The 19253-nt window shown below is 39.1% G+C and overlaps 3 protein-coding genes across 3 annotated transcripts; 1 reads left to right on the forward strand and 2 right to left on the reverse strand.

Moving 5' to 3' along the window:
• Window positions 1–2502: 2502 nt before the first annotated feature.
• On the reverse strand, window positions 2503–5944 carry LOC107191319 (ribosomal protein S6 kinase beta-1-like). The gene is made up of 12 exons (XM_015580320.1): window positions 5687–5944; window positions 5524–5564; window positions 5270–5444; window positions 4683–4766; window positions 4302–4435; window positions 4141–4203; window positions 3921–4049; window positions 3744–3834; window positions 3507–3623; window positions 3191–3430; window positions 2933–3084; window positions 2503–2817 (listed from the first exon to the last, which is right to left on the reverse strand). Exons 1-12 carry the CDS (start codon window positions 5771–5773, stop codon window positions 2760–2762), a joined length of 1371 nt encoding a protein of 456 aa, XP_015435806.1. The 5' UTR covers window positions 5774–5944; the 3' UTR covers window positions 2503–2759.
• LOC107191320 (thioredoxin domain-containing protein 17-like) lies at window positions 5626–8826 on the forward strand. Its single transcript, XM_015580321.1, has 4 exons — window positions 5626–5646; window positions 7808–8093; window positions 8254–8335; window positions 8505–8826. The coding sequence occupies exons 2-4, from the start codon at window positions 7952–7954 to the stop codon at window positions 8659–8661; spliced, it is 381 nt and encodes a 126-aa protein (XP_015435807.1). The 5' UTR covers window positions 5626–5646; window positions 7808–7951; the 3' UTR covers window positions 8662–8826.
• A 333-nt stretch (window positions 8827–9159) lies between these two features.
• On the reverse strand, window positions 9160–18815 carry LOC107191310 (SEC14-like protein 2). Its single transcript, XM_015580308.1, has 10 exons — window positions 18659–18815; window positions 15408–15477; window positions 14035–14078; window positions 10854–10971; window positions 10566–10775; window positions 10128–10208; window positions 9836–10035; window positions 9597–9742; window positions 9342–9493; window positions 9160–9269 (listed from the first exon to the last, which is right to left on the reverse strand). Exons 1-10 carry the CDS (start codon window positions 18707–18709, stop codon window positions 9160–9162), a joined length of 1182 nt encoding a protein of 393 aa, XP_015435794.1. The 5' UTR covers window positions 18710–18815.
• Window positions 18816–19253: the final 438 nt, after the last annotated feature.

Here is a 19253-nt window from a genome sequence, read left to right on the forward strand (position 1 = left end):
GAGCACTACACGCTACCGCATAATTGTTTCTTCTTTCTTTATGTTTTTATGTATAAAAATGAATCTGATTTTTCAGGCCACTTAGAATCAAATCAAATCAATGAGTATCAGCACCAAGGTTGGTTGCAAGCAGCTCGTTAGCAGAATCTACCTACAAAGTGGATGATTGCAATGAACGCCCAAGTTTCCCGCGGATTTTAACAAGTTTCAAAATGGTACTTGAACTTCTACAATGTTCTAGAATCTAGAATCTAGATTATCAAAAAACGCATAAAAAATTATAGTACGTACATTAAATAGATATGCTAATACACTGTGACGTCGGTATAGACGTAATTCTTCTTTTCATTATTATCAATGAAATGCTAATTTTCTATGAATCTGTTACAACGACGTACTGAAAACAATAAACATCGTCAATATGGCAAGTCCCGAATACTTTCCACCATCGAAAAACGTTCTTGAACGTTAAATACGACAAACTTGACCCGACTCTGTAGACAGATTCTCGTTCCAACATCGCAAATACATTGTCCCTTCGATACATACAGAAAATTGTGGCTTATAAATTATCATCTCACAATACGCATTCTGTTCATAGTATTGTTTTCTCTATAAGAACTTAACTTATCCAACTTAAGACCTCGTCGCTTTACGTACCGTTTTCATTTTTACTCTAAATCAGCGTGGATAGTAATTTAATAGAAATTATTGTATCTTAATTTATATTATCAAACGATTAATTTCTTTCGATATACCTTATCTTATTTTTTTTCTCTTAATCGAATAACTGATTGGTCATCTCTGCTCTAGACTAAAGAATGTCGTTACTAAGAGTAGCAAGTTCCTATCGAGAAAACAGTATACAATTGCGAATAGTACAATCATGTACGTACACTGTCGTTTATGAGATTGGGATCAATATTTTGTAATGTTAAACGTTCAAGGAAGGAAAGTTACAGAATTCAAAGAATAGTGTCAGATAATTTTCTTGGAAGTTCAAAATAATTAACAATAGAATGTACGATAAGATAGTGATCCCAAACTTCCTAACGGTAACGTGTCTTACGCACTTGTTTCGCTTATGCATAGTCGAAATGCGATTTATCAAATTTATAACAGACAAAGAGAGAGATAAAAACAGCGAACTTTTGGTAGTCGCTGATTAATCGCAACGAGAATTCTATTTACTCGACTGAACATTTCGACCATCATATTTTTCGCTGTATACATGTAGTTAAAATTGTAATATGTCGGCTAATATGGCCTGTGAACACTTGGGTAGTTTAAAGTTTCTTTTTTTTTTGTCTCGGTGAGCAGCCAACAGTCACTCTGAATGCTTATCCTTTACACTATTTTACCTTTCACTATTTTATCGTATGCGTACATCAAATCAATATTTATATATTTATATATTAGTGTTTAATAATGTACAAATATACGTAACGAATAGATATTATTTAAATAAACTGCGATAGTATGATGACACACTGAACAACATGTGAACACGAATGTTAAATATGAACTATATCTTCGTCTCGTCGCAAGATCAACGTTTCGCAGTAACATTGTTACCATGGTAACTTGTTTTCACGCTAAATCTTTTTCTGTTAAATACACAAAATCACAACAAAACGGGTTTCATTTTTTCCTCCTTCAAGGCGTAAACGACTAAATAAAAGAGGTTCTTTTTGTACACGTACATATGGATAAACAAGAATATACTTCTACGAAAAAATATTTGTATGTTTGAAGATCGGAGCATGCTGCATTTCGACTCATGCTTCGTAGGAACTTTCAATTGTACAAATGCAATTCCGTTGCAGTATTACACAAACACTGTCTATGACTATCACGTAACACGTTATTGTTTTCACATTATTGCCATGGAAACGTTATTACTGCTGACAATAGTTTTCGTTTCTTCTTCGTCTTATTTAAATTTAAATGAACGAGCCGGATATGAAATTTTGAGCGGCGGAGCGGTTGTGGCAGCTGTGAATCTTTGTAATTAAGTCTATTTGTCTTTTGTCCATTCTCAATTGATCACATTTAAGCAATCACGTATACCGCGATTAAATTACGTTTGCCGTGTAGTTTTTTTCTTTCCTTCTTTCCTTACTTTTTCTTTAAATATACAAGTGTTACAGGATGGTTGAACCTCAAAATTGTTTTAACAGTGTTAATTTGTGAGTCTCTAAAAGTGCTGGAATTTTTCAGTCTGTCGCACTTAGCATAAATGTCGTTTGTGTACCTATACATGAATATCCAACCAACCTGCATATCAGTATTTACAAAACACAATTAAGTCGTTACACGTATTAACAGGACAATGAAACGTGTGCAGTATCTCGACTATAATGTATGCGAATAATGGGTCTCGTCAGAGCGTTCAGTACATCGTAACCAACGACAAATAAGTAAATAAAATCTTTCCTCCTTGATTATTTATAATCCGAACTTTTCACTCATAAATATATATATATATATTATTACGGGCTACCAAATAACTGCTGCGTCGCTGTTCTTAAAGCATACTCTTAGTTAGTACCTTTGTTATATTTAAATTTGATTTAAAAAAAAAATTAGCTAAATTTTAACTGCTGAATATCCAATGAAGTACCGGATATTCGACCTATCCTTTTGCTACTCCATCTATATCTTTATAAAATCCCTCCCTGAGACACAAGGATTTGGTCATGGATATCCAGCAGTTAGGCCGAAATGCTAACCATTTTCCACTATAAAACAAATGGCAGTTAGCCTATCTCGATCATCTCCGTGTCTTCCATATTGGCATGTCCAACTCCATTGTGTCTATAAATTGTTCATGTTGACAATTATTGTTGCACGTGCACAATTAAACATGTAAACGTGTTAAATCAACCGTATCGCGTAATACTGACGTAATAACAAACAAAAAACAACTTACCTATGATTTTGTACGTGTGTGTTATGTAAATGAAAGTGCGTCGTCCGCGGTGAAAAACCGCGCATATTGCCTCTACGTGGACTTCTAGCATTTATGACGCGAGGCTGTGAGTACATGTCCTCTAGTATGCTGGGTGCCACGTATGTAAATCCCTGAAATTGATTAAAATTTTTTTAGTAAATGACTAAATGAACTTTTTGCGGGTATTTGATTGAATTAAAATAAAAAAATAAAAATCAGTACAGAAACAACACGAACTTGAAATACTCTGTTCGCTGATTCACTTAATGTGTACTCCGCTGGAGAGTCTATTGGCGCGGATGTTGTGAACTTTTTGTCAAACTGTGACACATCATCCTCGCTGGTTAGTGTTGGTCTAAAAGGCGGTTCCAACTTTCGGGAAATGACGTCGGTCCAATTGATATGCTTGAAAAATTGGTGACCTTTTATTTGTTCCGCGTCCGACGGACCGGATCCCAATCTCTGAGCGACTTGCCTCTGTAGAACATAAATATGTTATATAGTTTAGGTACAGTGAAGAGTCGCTTAGGTTTTATAATTTGACAAATAAAACCTTTAGTAGCTTCCGAATGAGATCCCTGGAATCGGGCGTCAAATACTGTGGAAGATTCAACTTTCCACACAGAATCTTTCCAATAGTTTTCTTTCGATTGTCAGACGTGAATGGTGGCTGGAAATTTAGTATACGAAAATAGGAATATTTATTGATACATTAAGAAACATGGAAGAGTGAACATAAAGGGGGACAAAAATAAATTCATAAAAAAGTGAAACTTGCAAGGATACTTACTGATCCTGTAAGCATATCGTACATTAAAGTTCCAAGGCTCCACCAATCTACTGCTTTACCATGGCCACTTCTTGTTAAAATTTCTGGAGCCCTTTAATTTGGAAGATGTAACATCCATATAAATATTAACATCCTAAAAGCTCGTAACTAGAACTGTATTAAATACTGTTTTCTTACATGTATTCTATAGTACCACAGAATGTATGTGTAACAGTATCATCTTGTATGTGCTCTTTGCACAAACCAAAATCTGTTAACTTTATATGTCCTTCTGCATCTAATAGAATATTTTCCGGCTTCAGATCTCTGAAAATTTATTAATAACAATACATCAATAATAAGAAACAAAAGGCATGACATTATACTTTAATTGATATTTTATGGAAACCGAAGATACCTATAAATAATTCCTTGTAAATGCAGATGTTGGAGGGCCAATATTATTTCCGACAAGTAGAAACTGCACAAATAAATTATATACGTAAAGTTTTCTCATTAGTTGGAAATGTATAATAGAAATTATAATTAGAGAAGTGACTCTATTGTAATTTCACCTACCAAGCAGTTTCTTCAAGGAAAATGCCTTCATCATTTAAATGTCGAAACAATTCACCACCACACATATATTCCAAGATCAAATATAATTTGCCACCAGTTTGAAAAGCATACATAAGGTCTACGATGAAAGGATGCTGCCAGATACAAATATACATATGTTTGAATATGTTTTTTAAATTAGACTTTATTTAGTAAAGTTATAGCCCATAAACTATGATAACTACATGTTAGGTCATTGCTTAAATAATACTGTAAATGTAAATATTCTCTGAGTAAATACTACTTTTAGTTCATATTCAGGGTTGAAATGACATATACAACCAGACGGCAAAAAGTCACACATCTCGTCTGATCGATTAAATGTGTATATTTTAAACTTACCTTTACAGCTTCCAAGATGTTCCTTTCAGCTTTAGTATGTGCAGTATCTTTTTGATTCCTTATAATTGAAGCTTTACGTAAGACCTACATTAAAAATAAATTCATGTAAAATAATTTATGAATGAATGAATGTCATTAAAGAATAACTTCATATAATAACATTCATTTCATTGTCAATCGCATTATAGTAATTTATATCATTCAACTGTTTGACATATTCTGTTTTGATAACAGAAAGATGTAAATTATAAAGTAAAGGACAATTAATGCCTGCACTTCAAACCACATGTTCTGTCAAATGACTGTATTCCTTATTTAGTACCTTTCACTTATTTTGCACAGATCATCAAAAAACAAGAGATCAATTAAGCTACACACTCTTAAAAGAACAATCAAGAATTCACAACAGGTAACAAGGCACAGAGAAACAAAGGTAGACAAAGAACTTACATAATTCTGACCAAAACATTAAAATAAATTTTCGTAGGCGGATAAAATCCCGGGAAAATATTGTATCACGTTTCACGACATCACTAAGGAATTAATAATAAGGAAAACATATAAGTAAATCGACGGATCTGGCCTACCTTCATCGCGAAGATCGTCCCACTGTCATTACCCGTTATTTTACGCACTTGAAAGACCTTGCCATAACCACCCTTCCCAATAACTTTGCAGAGCTCGAAATCCTCGGGACCAGCCCTTTCCCTTCCTCGATTTACATCCTGCTCGGATATGGGCACTGTTTCGACACCTTCCGATCTGGCAAACGGAAAATTGTCATTACCTCGAGGCTGGACACGACTGTTCTGCACGCCAGCCACGGAAAAGGCTTACTCACTCAGTGATCTCGTTCACGTTCGGGTTCGCGTCGTACTCTTCCTACGTGAAAAGAGAAAAAGAAGACACGGGTGACGAGCGTTAAAGGGAACGAAATAGAAAAATAGAAGAACAAGGCGATAAGGTGAGACTAGTGCGGTGATCGCGTGCAGATGGTGAATTACCTCGCCGATCTCGATAATATCGTCGTCCGACTCGTCTCTATTCACCGTGTCTGCATCGTGCAACTCGATATCAAAAACCGCGGCCATTCTACGCTCTGTTAGCTGAGGACCGAGGTGATCTCGTGGCCGATCTAATGCCGAACTATTTCTTCACCAACGATTGACTACGACGACTACGACAATATTGTTACACGGTCAAAACCTTGAGAATTACCACGAACAAGCTGCCCCGTCCCAGGGCATACCAAACACCCTCGCCTCGTGTGTCCTGCGATTGGCCGCGCGGTCCCCGTCATCGCGCGGTTATCAGAGTGGGAGGGTGCGTTTTCTCCGCCAATCAAAATTCGACGAGAGATCGACAACTGTCGACACAACACAGAATAACCGAGCGGTATTGCCAAGTCCCTGCGGGCGGTCTCTGCGATGCGATTAATTCCGCGGTTCGTTTGAATATCACCGTTCTGCATCATTCTGCATCGTTCTACCACCGACGAGGTATAGGATAGACCTATCATCTTATGGGACTTCGTGTTTCATGTTCTGAAATACCGATAGTGTAAAAAGTCAGGGATTTTCTGCTGCCCTGTTAAAACGCTGAAACTACTAGCCAATTATATGGCTAGCAGTTTCAGCGATTCGCCACGGATGGCGCCACAGGTCGAAAAAGTAGTGGTATTCCGCGATTAAATGCGATTTTAACAGTGTTCTGGTCGTTTATTGTTATTTTCAATGACAGGAGATTAATCTACGTTCTTTCAGCTTCAACCTGAATGCTTGATCAAGACGTAACTTGTCCATAGAACGTTGGAAGAGCTATTCAAAGTGAACTAAACGGGGTACACATGGCGAGATACAGTGTTAACCGTTGCAAACAATTGAGATTTTAACAATGTTCTTGCGATTACTCGTTTCCAGCCGTTAGAGAATATTAATCTACGTTGTTTAAACGGTGTATCTAATGCAAAACGAAAAAGAACCATGCCCGTTTAGCGGTGTAAATGCAGTCGAAATCTTTTGCAATTACGGTTGCCGCTTCATAAGGGGCTACGGTAATACAGGCATAACTAATTTTACTAATTCAAGGGTTCTGCACTATTGGGTACATGCATTAAGTCCTGAGGGACAATTTGAGACTAAGGGCGTTCATTTTAAGTGCTTCAGTACTGAGATATTTGCATTTTTCCATCACTAGAAATTTTCACTCACCTGTCGATATAATTTGGCTAGCAGTTTGAGCGATTCGCCACGGGCGGCGCCACCAGTCAAAAAAGTGGTATTCCGCGATTAAATGCGATTTTAACAATGTTCTGGTCGTTTATTGTTACTGTTAATGACAGTCGATTAATCTACGTTCTTTAAGCTACAAATCGAATGCTTGGTCAAGACGAAAGTTGTCAGGATAACGTTGTATGACTTGTCTAAAGTGAACTAAACGGGGTACGCATCGCGAGATAGAGTGTCAACCGTTGCAGACAATTGAGATTTTAACAATGTTCTTGTAATTACTGGTTCCCACCTGCCAGAGAGTACTAATCTGCGTTTTTTAAACTTCGAATGTAATCCATGACGAGGAAAGCTGATGCTCGTTTAGCAGTGTAAATCCGATCGAATACCACTAAACAGGCAACACTTTTCTTCGTCATGCATTACATTCGAAGTTTAAAGAATGGAGATTGGTACCCTATAACGGCTGGGAACCAGTAATTACAAGAACATTGTTAAAATCTCAATTTTTTGCAACGGGTGACACTCTATCTCGCAATGCGTACCCCGTTTAGTTCACTTTAAATAGCTCTTCCAACGTTCTATGGACAAGTTACGTCTTGATCAAGCATTCAGTTTGAAGCTGAAAGAGCGTAGATTAATCTCCTGTCATTGAAAATAACAATAAACGACCAGAACACTGTCAAAATCGCATTTAATCGCGGAATACCACTATTTTTTCGACCGGTGGCGCCACCCGTGGCGAATCGCTGAAACTGCTAGCCATACAATTGGCTAGCTGTTTACATTACAATGTTGTATCGCCCCATGAAGAAAGCAGGGATTGAATGAAACGATTTCGTTTGAATCGATAGCAATTTTGCTTGATAAATTCTCAAAGTTTTTCCTTATCAACAGGATTCTTATCAACTGAAAATACCAAGCGTAATGGATGGTACTATATAAATACTTTGATACTGATAGGAGATTGCAGATTAACATACAGAATAGTGACGAGAACCAAATTTAACACTACGGTGACAATAAAACAAAGAACGAAAAATGGTTGTACGTCATACAATCCAGGGATATGAAAACTTTTTGAAATTTATGGAAAAGTTCGAAGCCAACGAACCGGTTTATGTGCTTTATAGTGGTACGAAACTTCCCAATGGAAAAAGTTGGTGTTCCGACTGCGTTGAAGGTATCAGTGCCGAAGTACTGTCATTTGTTTTGTACATAACCTAACTGTAGATGTGTTTATTAAACTTTCCCGAGTGAAATAATACTTAGCTCAGCTGATCGACTGTCATAAAAATTAGTAGTTCATGATGATATTCGTGAAAATTTCGTTTTTGTCATAGCGGAACCTTTTATAGAAGAAGGAATAAAAGCAGCTCCAGAATCAGTACACTTGGTTGTCGTAGAAGTCGGAGATCGACCACTGTAAGTAACAGTGTTGTTTATAAATGAATCGAACATGATTTAATTTATACAAATTATACTATATACTATATAACACATGAATATAATATGTGTTATACATATAACAGTAGACTACAGCGCACTGCAAATAGAATGAGAATGATAAATAAAGAGAACATTATTTTGTCAGCTGGAAAGACTTGAATTGTCCATTTCGAAAAAATTCTACCACCAAGTTAAAAGTACTACCAACGTTGGCAAGATGGGGTACACAAAAACGTCTGGAAGGTGATCAGTGTCTGAAAGTGGATCTCATTGAAATGTTACTGACAGATGACGATGATTAAAGAACAATAGTCTTGTTGCACTAATGAAGTTCAAGACAAGCAGTTCTGTAAGTCTCCAAAGATAAATATTGCATCCAAAGTTGTTTAGTATGAGATTGTTTTTTTTTTTGTTTTATTGTTAAAAAACCACAGTAGAATTATCCATTCTATTTTATACAAACATGTACAGGCTTAATAACAATGCATGTATAAAAATCCTACATTTATATTACAATAACAATTACAACCACTAAAAATAAAAAATTACATTTTTCATACAATTAGGAGTTGCAGTGAATTATTACGTACAAAAGGTAGTCTTATAAAATGGGCAAATAAATTATTGGTATAAAATTTGTAAAATTTTCTTGTATAACAGAAATATTCTTTTTGGTATTTAAAGAGTAATATTAATTTAAAAAAAAAAAATGAAATAACTGGACCCTTGTTTTTCATGATGCATTAACAATTAGCTAGAGAATGTTCTTATTAAAATCGTTCGTTTTTGGTTCTTATTCGTCATGAAGCTGGTGTTATTTCTTGCGATTCCGACGGCGGTAAAACTCGTACGGAATAATGAATTTTCTTGTTTCTCAAAAGACTGTAACTATTATCGAAAACGACTGAATCTAAAATAGATAAAATTGCCGATATATTATCAAGAAGTTGGATTCGTCCATTAGAAGGTCTTGTGTACTCACAAGTGGCAGGTACTTCACAAGTGAGGATTCCAATTTCATCCAATTGATGGGCAGCTACTCGCCGCACGGGTATAACTTCCTTCTTGCTTCCGTTCGTTTCTATCTTTATGATACCAAATTTAATGTCATGATCCTCGGTTCGGAATTCCCAGCTGGAATTATTCAAAATCATGGACATTCGAACGTTTAAATACTTGGCAATATGGCAATAGCGCCAGTGTCTTGGCCGACTATGATCACTTGGTCTCATTGTACCTCAGCAAACATCCCATCTCCGATGCATCCATATTGAGCTCTAATTTTCCACCTTTTCGAATTGTCACCGTTGTAAAATCATTCTGCTTATCTTTCTCTACGTTGTTCACGTACATCTCTTTCGGGACCTTGCCACCCAAATGAATCTACATATAATTAACAACCATATCAATCTTTCCTCTAAATTCAGTTTCATTTGGTAGACTTTACCTATCGGGAAATTCAATATGGTATTGTACCTTCGTTCCAAGTTTTGGGTTACCATCCGGATCCTTAAGGGTACCCCCAAGGTAGGCTGGTACCTGATCCTTCTCGACATTACTGAATATCGCCACTTGCCATTTCGCAGGCTCAGCCTTGTATATCTGAATCTTCGACAAAGTGTACTCGTTCATAAACTTCTTCGCCACCGAAAACGCGAATGCGAATACTTTCGGAGCTGCGATCGAACAAAAGCAAGTATTAAAGTGCGCGTAATTTGATGTCAATACTTTCATCGACAAATTATCCTCGTATTACAATAATACACACCATTGATGATGTAACAGATTTTCAAAATCTCAGGGTAATTAGCTTCGTACATTTGGAGTAATGTGATGACCACTTCGCCGGCTGCAAAGTGAAATGAAGAGTAATTATTATTTCCTTGTAATTACAGAGACGAAGAGGTCGCCGATTTCAGAAAGATAAACATTTTAAGAATCTTAACAGGATTACATCGAAGGATCTACAAATTATGTAACGGTTTAGAAGTGAACGTGAAAGGATTAGTAACTGATGGTTGCTCAAACCATAATGTTTTCTGTGGAAAAAGTGTTCCTTCTGTTATGCAATCATCTCTCGCATCTTAATGGTCCGTTTTTTGTGTGCATCGACAGAAATCACAGGTTTCGAAAAATAAGTCTTTAATAACGGTGATACGAAATCCCTCGTGGGACGATCAATCACGGTTGTTCGACATGGTTTTACCTGGTCGCCAGAGATATTGTCTCAAGTTGAATCCTTGCATGTCGAAGATCACGACCACTTGCCCGGCTGGGGGACCATGCTTCTGCATCTGCTCCCAACACAATTTCAGATATTTCTCCAAGTGTTTTATAGTGATCTTTATCATCTCCCGTCGCGAGAACACGTGCAGAATCCCGTACAAGTCCAGCGCATCGAAATACACCACAATCACTGTAAAAATATCGACATTAGCAAACGCATCCCCTTTATTTTCCAACGTTGAAACGTTGAAACGTTGGAAAATATTACCTGGAGCCCCATCCTTGTCAAAGCCGCTCAAACCGTGGGGCAAATGTTTATCTAGCATTTCGGGTGGATCCCATTCGGACAATTTATCAACTTCCCACTGTTTCCGCCATTCCATTGACTGCAATAACAAACAAAACATTGTTAAAAGTCAGTGGTTACACACGATACAATAACAATAACGATAATTTCCTCAATGATCGTGTGTTTGTGTAATTGGAGGTGAAAGGAATGCAAAAATGAAACGAGAACATTGGAATTCCATCGGACAATTCTATGTTTCATTTCTGAGACTAGAACTTGTAACTTCAGATCTGCTCGATCCATAAACCTTTAACGAACGAGCAACATCGTCGGTATACCGATGATACTTTATATGCCTGGTTTCCTAAGGAAGTAGATTGGGCTTTTTTTTTTTTTCTTTTTTTTCATCTTGAAACTCGTCTCGAATCCAATACGGAAGGAAGGTTAATCCGCGGGGATTGGGAAATTTAACGCCTGCATCGCACGTTCCAAGGAGAAAGGAAACGCGATTGCAGTTGACGCGTAGCGTCAATATCCGGGATTCTATCGAGCAAGAAAGTGTTGAATGTCAACGATTACGAGGCGGTCCGGTGTTTGAAACACTCTGAAATGACTCTTATATCTTCCTGGGCGGAGAGTGGGGTCAGCCACTACGTTCGTTGTAGAAATCGATAATGATACGATGCCGCGGGTAACGTTACCAGCGCGTCGGTCGAGTGTCAGGTTCCTTCTTTCGCAACACGCGATCACAGCGTGCGTGTATACGGTTGCGCGCGACCGTTTAACCCGATGTGACCGGTCGATTTCTTCTAAACAATATTTGAAAAAAACTAGAACATAAAACATGTCAGCTTAATTATTAGAAGCAGGATGTACAAATCATTATCTCATCCATAGTTTCTCGGCGAATCGCAGATGGCGTGATGTTAGAGTCGGTGATGTTAAAACAAGACGTTCGAAATTCAGTTGGATTTTCACGATTTTGAAAAAGGTCATAGATTACAACTATTTAAACGTTATTCTTTATGCCCTCGTCACAACGATTAATCAACGACTCGACTGTGTACGTACACTGACCGTTCATAAATATCAAGACACCTGGTCTATTTGAAGAAAGCGTATTATGTTTCGTACAAAATTACACGTTTTCGGTCACATTCATTACGCTCGAGAGTTCACGAGTCTGCTGGTAGGGGAAATCTGGGGGAGGTAACTCCTGCTTAGAGCCCATTCAAAGTACACAATATATGTATAATAAGCTACACGATTACTAAATTAATATCAACAATAAGCTACGTCGGATTTGAAGTTGGGTAGCGTCTATCTTACATCGTGATACCCATCGAATGTTTCCCATTTCGGTACGAGAAACTTCAAAACTCGAATATCATTTCTATCAGCATATTATCCATCGTATTTTCGTATCCCCTAAAAATGCATATTGCTTCATTTCCCAACCACTTTCGCGCCGCTGAAACTACAAATGTTATTACATAAAACAGGACTCTGTGGGCCCATTAAATCCGCGAATACAAGTTCGGTTCGGTGGTGCCCGGCAGTGGGAAGGATGTCGCAACGAACCCCCGCGGACTTTCGCGAAAGGTGCTTTTTCCATAGCCGCCACGGATCCCTTGTCTCGAAATCATCGGCCACAGACACGATCGCGTTGCATGTCCCCCGCGAAGCGGCGTCAAACCTATTGCGTTGCCGCTGACCAGTCATCAGCCTTTCGCAACGGTGCTTCGTAGAGACACGGTACCCACCGAGAAAGTTCCGCGAAACCGCGTTCCCCGGTACACGCGGCTGGTATGTACTTCGAAAAATTTCGATAGGCTTCTAAACGGTAAGAAAAACCCATTCTTTAACGGCTCGACGGCTAGCCAACCAGTCGATTTCACCCGACTTGCGTGAAACAATCTCCCCCTCCCCCTCAAGATAATCCTGGAAGAATACTTAGCGGCGGCATCGTAATTGGCCGCCAAATTAATCGCAAGAAAGACTCGTTAAAAAACAAAACGTTGGATTTGCAGGTGGTCGATTCGCACTTTGGCCCGTCGAGCACGGCGAGGGGGGAGAGAGAGAGTAAAACGAATTGTTTGGAATGGAAAGGTTGCGCAAAAAATAGCACGTTGACTTTTTCCGCTCTTTCTTGGGCTTTTGCCCCCACTGTGCGACGTATTGTTTGGACGTTGTTGAGCGCTTTCCTTTGGCGACTTCTTCTCGGAACTTCGTGGTGAAGCGCATGTCGTGTTTAGGTCGTTCTCTTTTTGCGTGCCGAGGAGAACGATTAAGGTCGTCGTGCATTTTGGCGAAATGCGGCGAAGCGAAGCGAAAATATTATAAATAATTAATTCTTATGGAGCCGGGCACACTAGACCGAAGCGGAGCAAAGAAAAGCCCAGCGAATGACGCGAATTGTTGGTAAAAAATATTTTTCGCGTCGAGTCGCCGCGTCGCTTTGTTGCGCTTCTAACAAAATACGCGATGGCCTTTATTCGGGAAAAAAAATATATTTTTGCGAGGAGCTACGCGCTGATTGATTTATAATCTTCTTCGAATTCCGATAGTATTTCATAAACATATATGTCATAAATGTAGGTATTCCGTGATCACGATGTACATACTGATTAATAGTCTGTACACTATCTGAAAGACTTTAAACCGTAAATCAGGGAAGCCCACTCAACTCAACGATATCTTTCAATAATCTTTTAGGCTTAGCGTTCAATTTACGTTTTAAAGTTGAAAAACGATATTGCTCATCCTACAACGACATACACCATCGCTCGTAAATATTTCTAGAAAACGATACTGCTCATTCTACAAAGTACTTCTGTTCATTTCACATTTCACGATCATGAATTCCCGTTTGCTTTATGGCCCTTGTTACAAGGGAGATCTGTTGTTTTCCAAAATCAATCCCATCGTATAGCGAAGTGGGTCCAATATAAATGGGCAGATATTCATGAGCGGTAGGGGTACGTCGAGTAGCTTGTGTGCCAAAGGATTGACCAAGACTCTTTGAAAGCGGGGACCATTGTAATCGAGCACGCATTTCCGTTTAACCGAACGCATAAATACGGTCAGCTTTCCTATGTAATTCTTACGAAACCGAAAGAAGAGACGCGAATCGACTGCGTGTACAAGTAACCACACTTACGTCTCGAAGCATCTTCTCCGCGGCAACCGAGTCCCATTTTCTAGCTAAAAAATAGTTCAAAACTCGTTAAGAAAATATACAACCATTAATTAACCCTTATAGAACCTTATGTTTTCCGGGTGCCGTCCAAAAATACCTTGAAAAATATGCGACTTTTGAAGTATCCATTATAATTGACTTATTTCTCTTGTAAATATTCTCTTATAATATTTTCATGCTTTTTTGTTAAATTTTAGTATTCCTATCCAGTAAATGTATGTTCCACTAAGTATATAAACTTATTTTAGAAGATATTTTTCGGAAAACCCACAAAATCGATATATCGGCTTTAAGGTACCAAAAGGGTTAATCCCACGAAGTGTACTGCAAGTGCAACCGCGGTGTCCAACAAGATCGTCAAGTTACCACAGGCCCGTTTTGCGATTAAAAATCCTTCGATCATAAACGTAAAAGCAAGATTTCTCTCGATTCTGCGCATTTCTAGCATCATTCTGAATTTAGTGTAATTCAGCAATTAGTGGCCCGTTCAAAATGCCTCGCATAAATAAGAAGTTTTTCACTGTTTATCCCTCCGGGCGTACCGGTTCCACGGGCCGCGCAAAATTCCTGGAATCGTTCTCTGTCCAAACAGCATTAAATGCAAAAGGCAACATTTTTCACCTGGTTGAATCTCACGCGAAAAACAATTTCTGGTTGCCTATAAAACACCTTCGCGTAATATTATGACGCGCGGCGGTTTACGTAACAAGGCTCTTTTTATGGGTGTTTCTATGAAGCCTCCACGATCCAACAATGGCTTTTAACATATTCTTGACCGAAGGATTTTGTCTAGGAAATGTCACTTATCGGCAGAGTGGGATTTTTTTTACGTTCCCTGCAATTAATCTCTTGACCTCGGGGGCCGCAACATATTGTCGTCGTTTTTCGCTGACTAGTCACACCGACGACTGCTTATAGTCAACACTCGCGTGTCAACTAGAAAAACATGTTCGCTGAACGGCTACTACTTTGAGAAGGTTCAAACGTATCCGGTAGTCGCGATAATGAGGGGAATGGACCCACGTGATTTTCTTGGGTCGTATCCGTCGCGCGAATAAAGGTACGTTTTTACGTGACAGAAAAATTTATGGCTTTCGTTGTCCGTGACACTGTACGACAATATTCGATATTCACGACGACAAAAGTCACTAATACATTTCATAGTGCCATGACCCGTAAGAGTCACAATTTACTGTCACGTGAAAACGCGTGATACGTCCGGTATAGTCGGAAGAGTGTGGACACCGACGGGGGACACTAATGCAACACAACATACACACAACGTTAGCAAAATTGAGCTATTGCGATGCACGATTTTCAGTCGCACTCGTTACCTCGGAGCCAGCGCAGTAGAAAGTAATCGTCGTGATGCGGCTGCAAGATGCTTTGGACCGAACGTCTAAACTGAAATCAGAAATTCGTATTGGTCATTTGAAAATAGTGTACAACGGAAATTTCGTTCGACAAACCGCATGCAATCCCCCCCCCCCCCCCCCATGGGACCTGAGTTCATGATTAATGCAACGGTAACTAATTATCCTGTTACGATGTAATAAAAGTTACGGAATCAGTACATATACAAAGCATATTCAATCAGTTGTAGCACATTAGATTCATCAAATCTTTGTAAAATAATATTTGTCTCTTTGTTTAATTATCAGACCTGGTTCCATACTTTTGGTCGATAGTGTACGTCGCGACTAAAAACACGACGTAATTGTGAAGGACTTTGTATACCTTACTTCTGGCAGTGTTCGGTGTAAAATTTTCCTCCTTTTCAAGAGGAGTTTATTCATTTTAGGACCTATGTATGTTGATTGGACATTTTTCACTCCAATCGGTGAATACTATAGGCACCTAAAAGTCGTAGACCATTGTTGTTCGGTAACACCCTGTATAGTCGTATTTGTTAGAAATGTAGTTATTTTTTCGGTCAGTGTTGTTAATATTCAGCCCATGATATCGCACGGTACATCTACGAGCATACAAAAAACTCGAGCAACAGTGCTTCCTGCACGAGACCCATTAGAGGCGGGAACGGTTTTTTTTATTCGGTCCAAGTGTTCCCCGTTCGCTTCGAGGACCAAAAGAAAAATGTTCTACCTCTATACCGTCGTATCGTTTCGCGTAGTCCACAAAACCACCGTTGCGTTTACTTTCACGCGAATTTTTCGCCAGGTCATAGCCGATCCGGTTACCGATGTCCGAAACACCATGCGCCCCACAGTACAGTCTATCACTGGTCGACAGCCAACGTGGTAAAAAAAAACACATAAGGAAGAACCTATGAATTCGTTCGATTCTTTCGTAATCCGTTGTACTATCCGTAATCTATCCTAGAAAAAACTGATACGCCCTGACGCAAATGAAAAACAAACGGAAAATATTAAAGGTGAGAAGATCGTACGGCGGCATACGCAACAATTACTTCACGTCCACCGAACCGGTTCTATTTCCTTATGAATCGGCGCGGTACACATACCAACACTGGGGGGCATCAGTGGGTCTCCTGAGGTCTCGTTACGGAATTCTTATAATCACGATGGTGATACCGCGCAACAGTTGTCCTCGCTGTGCACATATTTGCGAATAGTTAAGGGGAACCGTGTCAGGGAGGTTAGAAAAGAAGGGAGCAATCACTCTCTCGCAGTGTGTATGTATTCACGGAAAACACAGTCAAAATTCCTGCACGTCACGGAGTTATATACAGAAATCTATCGTCATTCATTGTTCCGAAAGGTTAATCGTATTCCACGAAACGCAAAACTGTTGTCATCCGTGTCCGAGTTGTACCACAGACGAGACGATCGAAAAATCTGCATACTTGCTCGCATCGCGTTGCTTTCCTTATACGCGGACGGTACATGTATCATTTCCTAAACTAAACTAGACCTCGATCGTCGTCGTATACACATGTGTATATGTCCCATGTCGTGTGTACATATGTACATGTACACCCGGAAAATTTTGCTGTTTCTCGATGTTTCGTTTTCCTTCCGAAGGGCTTTGACCTACATTTATAATTCTGAACCTTGATTCGTAATGAATGTACGGGCTTGTGATAGGATCCGAAGCAATCTATACATAATATATGTATGTATACAGAGGCTATTTAAAGAAAACGTCATACAATTCACAGATATACCATGTAACTGTAATAATCTCCGATCAATCATAATTATCATAATTATCATAATTATCATAATTATCATAATTGTAGCTTCACGTACGATAGCGGCATAAGTTTTAAAAATTAATACAGTCGAAGCGTTTCAGGCTCGTTCCGCCGGACCACCCTGTATATGTATCTTCGCATGGTTCATCGGATCGATGCCATTCGAAATTTACGATGTCTGCCAACGACCGAGGCTAATCTTCAACTACGTCACGCGTGTACAGAGTAACAGGGTAAAGAAAGTGCCGTTTTACTCCCAGAACCCGTTCCCTTTCGATCAACGTCCGGCAAACAAAAACACACCGGTAAAGATTGTAAAGAACCGTCTCTAGGCGTCGCGGCCGCGCGAAATCGCCCGGATGTATTCATACATAGATATGTATACGTATAGTATGTGTATATCGGTCGGTCATGGAAGAAGTCACGAGAAGATAAAATGATTTTCATCGGGAGAAATTCTGCCGGATAATGCACGTTCCCAGCGACGAAAGTCACGTTAACGGGACTCGCTTGGAAGAGGAGGTGTATTCTAGGCAACCGGCCATCAAAGTGAAATTGTAATTACGATTTAGATACGAATGGAACTAGACACACGCAAACGAGCATTTAATGAATGGTTGTTTGTAGTGCGAAGATGACCAGGGTAAGTCATTATTTTTATATACACAGTGATCCGTTAGTATCAGTAGTGGTTTTCTGTGGAAAAATAAGTTGAATGTCACGACTAAAATTTGCATAAATTTCCGACGGCGATAATTGAAATTGAAAGAAAATTGACATTTTGTCCGGCAGATTACCATAAAGGCCATTAAGAAGCATATTAGATGTGCATCGAGAGCATCGTAATTATTATTATTATTATTATTATTATTATTATTAAATAACGACGTGATATGGAAATTTCCACGTATCTCGTAATGTTTATAGTACCATCAAGGACAACGTTTTCCGCGATTCGATACGCTTCACGCGCAAGTCACTCTTCTTGAGAGTCCGAGCACGAATTTCCTCTCATTGATAGTTCACTGCTTTCCTGGTAATCTCTTGGAACAAGGACGCCCGAGTATCGTTTCATTATGTGAACCGTATTCCTTCGCGAGCATATGCACGATTTATTCCGATCAGTTGTGAAGTTTATCTAGATGCTTGGTACGCAACGCGATTTTACGAATATGTACTGAAAGAAACGGCTACTGACCACCGAGTTCTTAGATACCGAATTCAATGTATTTCGTGTATAATTTATGCAAAAAGAAATTCTACGTTTCTAACCAGAAGAAGGATATGACTTGTCCGAATTTACGTGAACCACCCTGTATACTGGGTTCATGCATCGTTCTCCGGAGGCCAACACTGCCGCGTTACCGGTCAGGGTCACGTTATTTTTTTTCTTAAAGATCGTACAGTTACCTTCATCAATGCGAAACGCTGGTCGTCCGCCAAATTCAATGACTTCGACATGGTCGTTTCCGAGATACGTGTTGTATTGCCTGGTGACTTGGGAAAGAACGACGGCCACTCGATGGATCGCCTTTCCTCTGCACTCGCTACACTCGTCTGTTCGACTGCCTCCTATTTCGCAGCTTTTAATCGACGACTCACGATTATATCGGGTTTAAGGCACGTCATTTTTACCTTCGTTCTTTCTTTTCTTTCCTCCTCGATTCCACGGACAGGCAATTGACACGCGTGATATTACCCGCGGGAAAATTGTGTCTTAGAAAGTGAAACAGCGCCAGGCACGCGGCGAACTGTTATCAATTTCGCGTAATAGATGTCTCGTATGGTAATCGTATGATAATTGACTCGTTATTATGCAGGACCAGTTGCATTAAAGTACACACTATAACCGATCTATCACTGAATCAAGCACTGGAAATTGTCAAGACAAAACAATCGCAACTAGAAAAATACGAAATTTCAAAATATAAAAATTACCGATGTACTAATTTCGTATGGTGACAACGACTTTATAAAAATATTCACTAACAGGAAACTACGATTA

Source organism: Dufourea novaeangliae, unplaced genomic scaffold (assembly GCF_001272555.1).
Source record: "Dufourea novaeangliae isolate 0120121106 unplaced genomic scaffold, ASM127255v1 scaffold246, whole genome shotgun sequence".
In the NCBI taxonomy this organism is placed as follows: Eukaryota; Metazoa; Arthropoda; class Insecta; order Hymenoptera; family Halictidae; genus Dufourea; species Dufourea novaeangliae.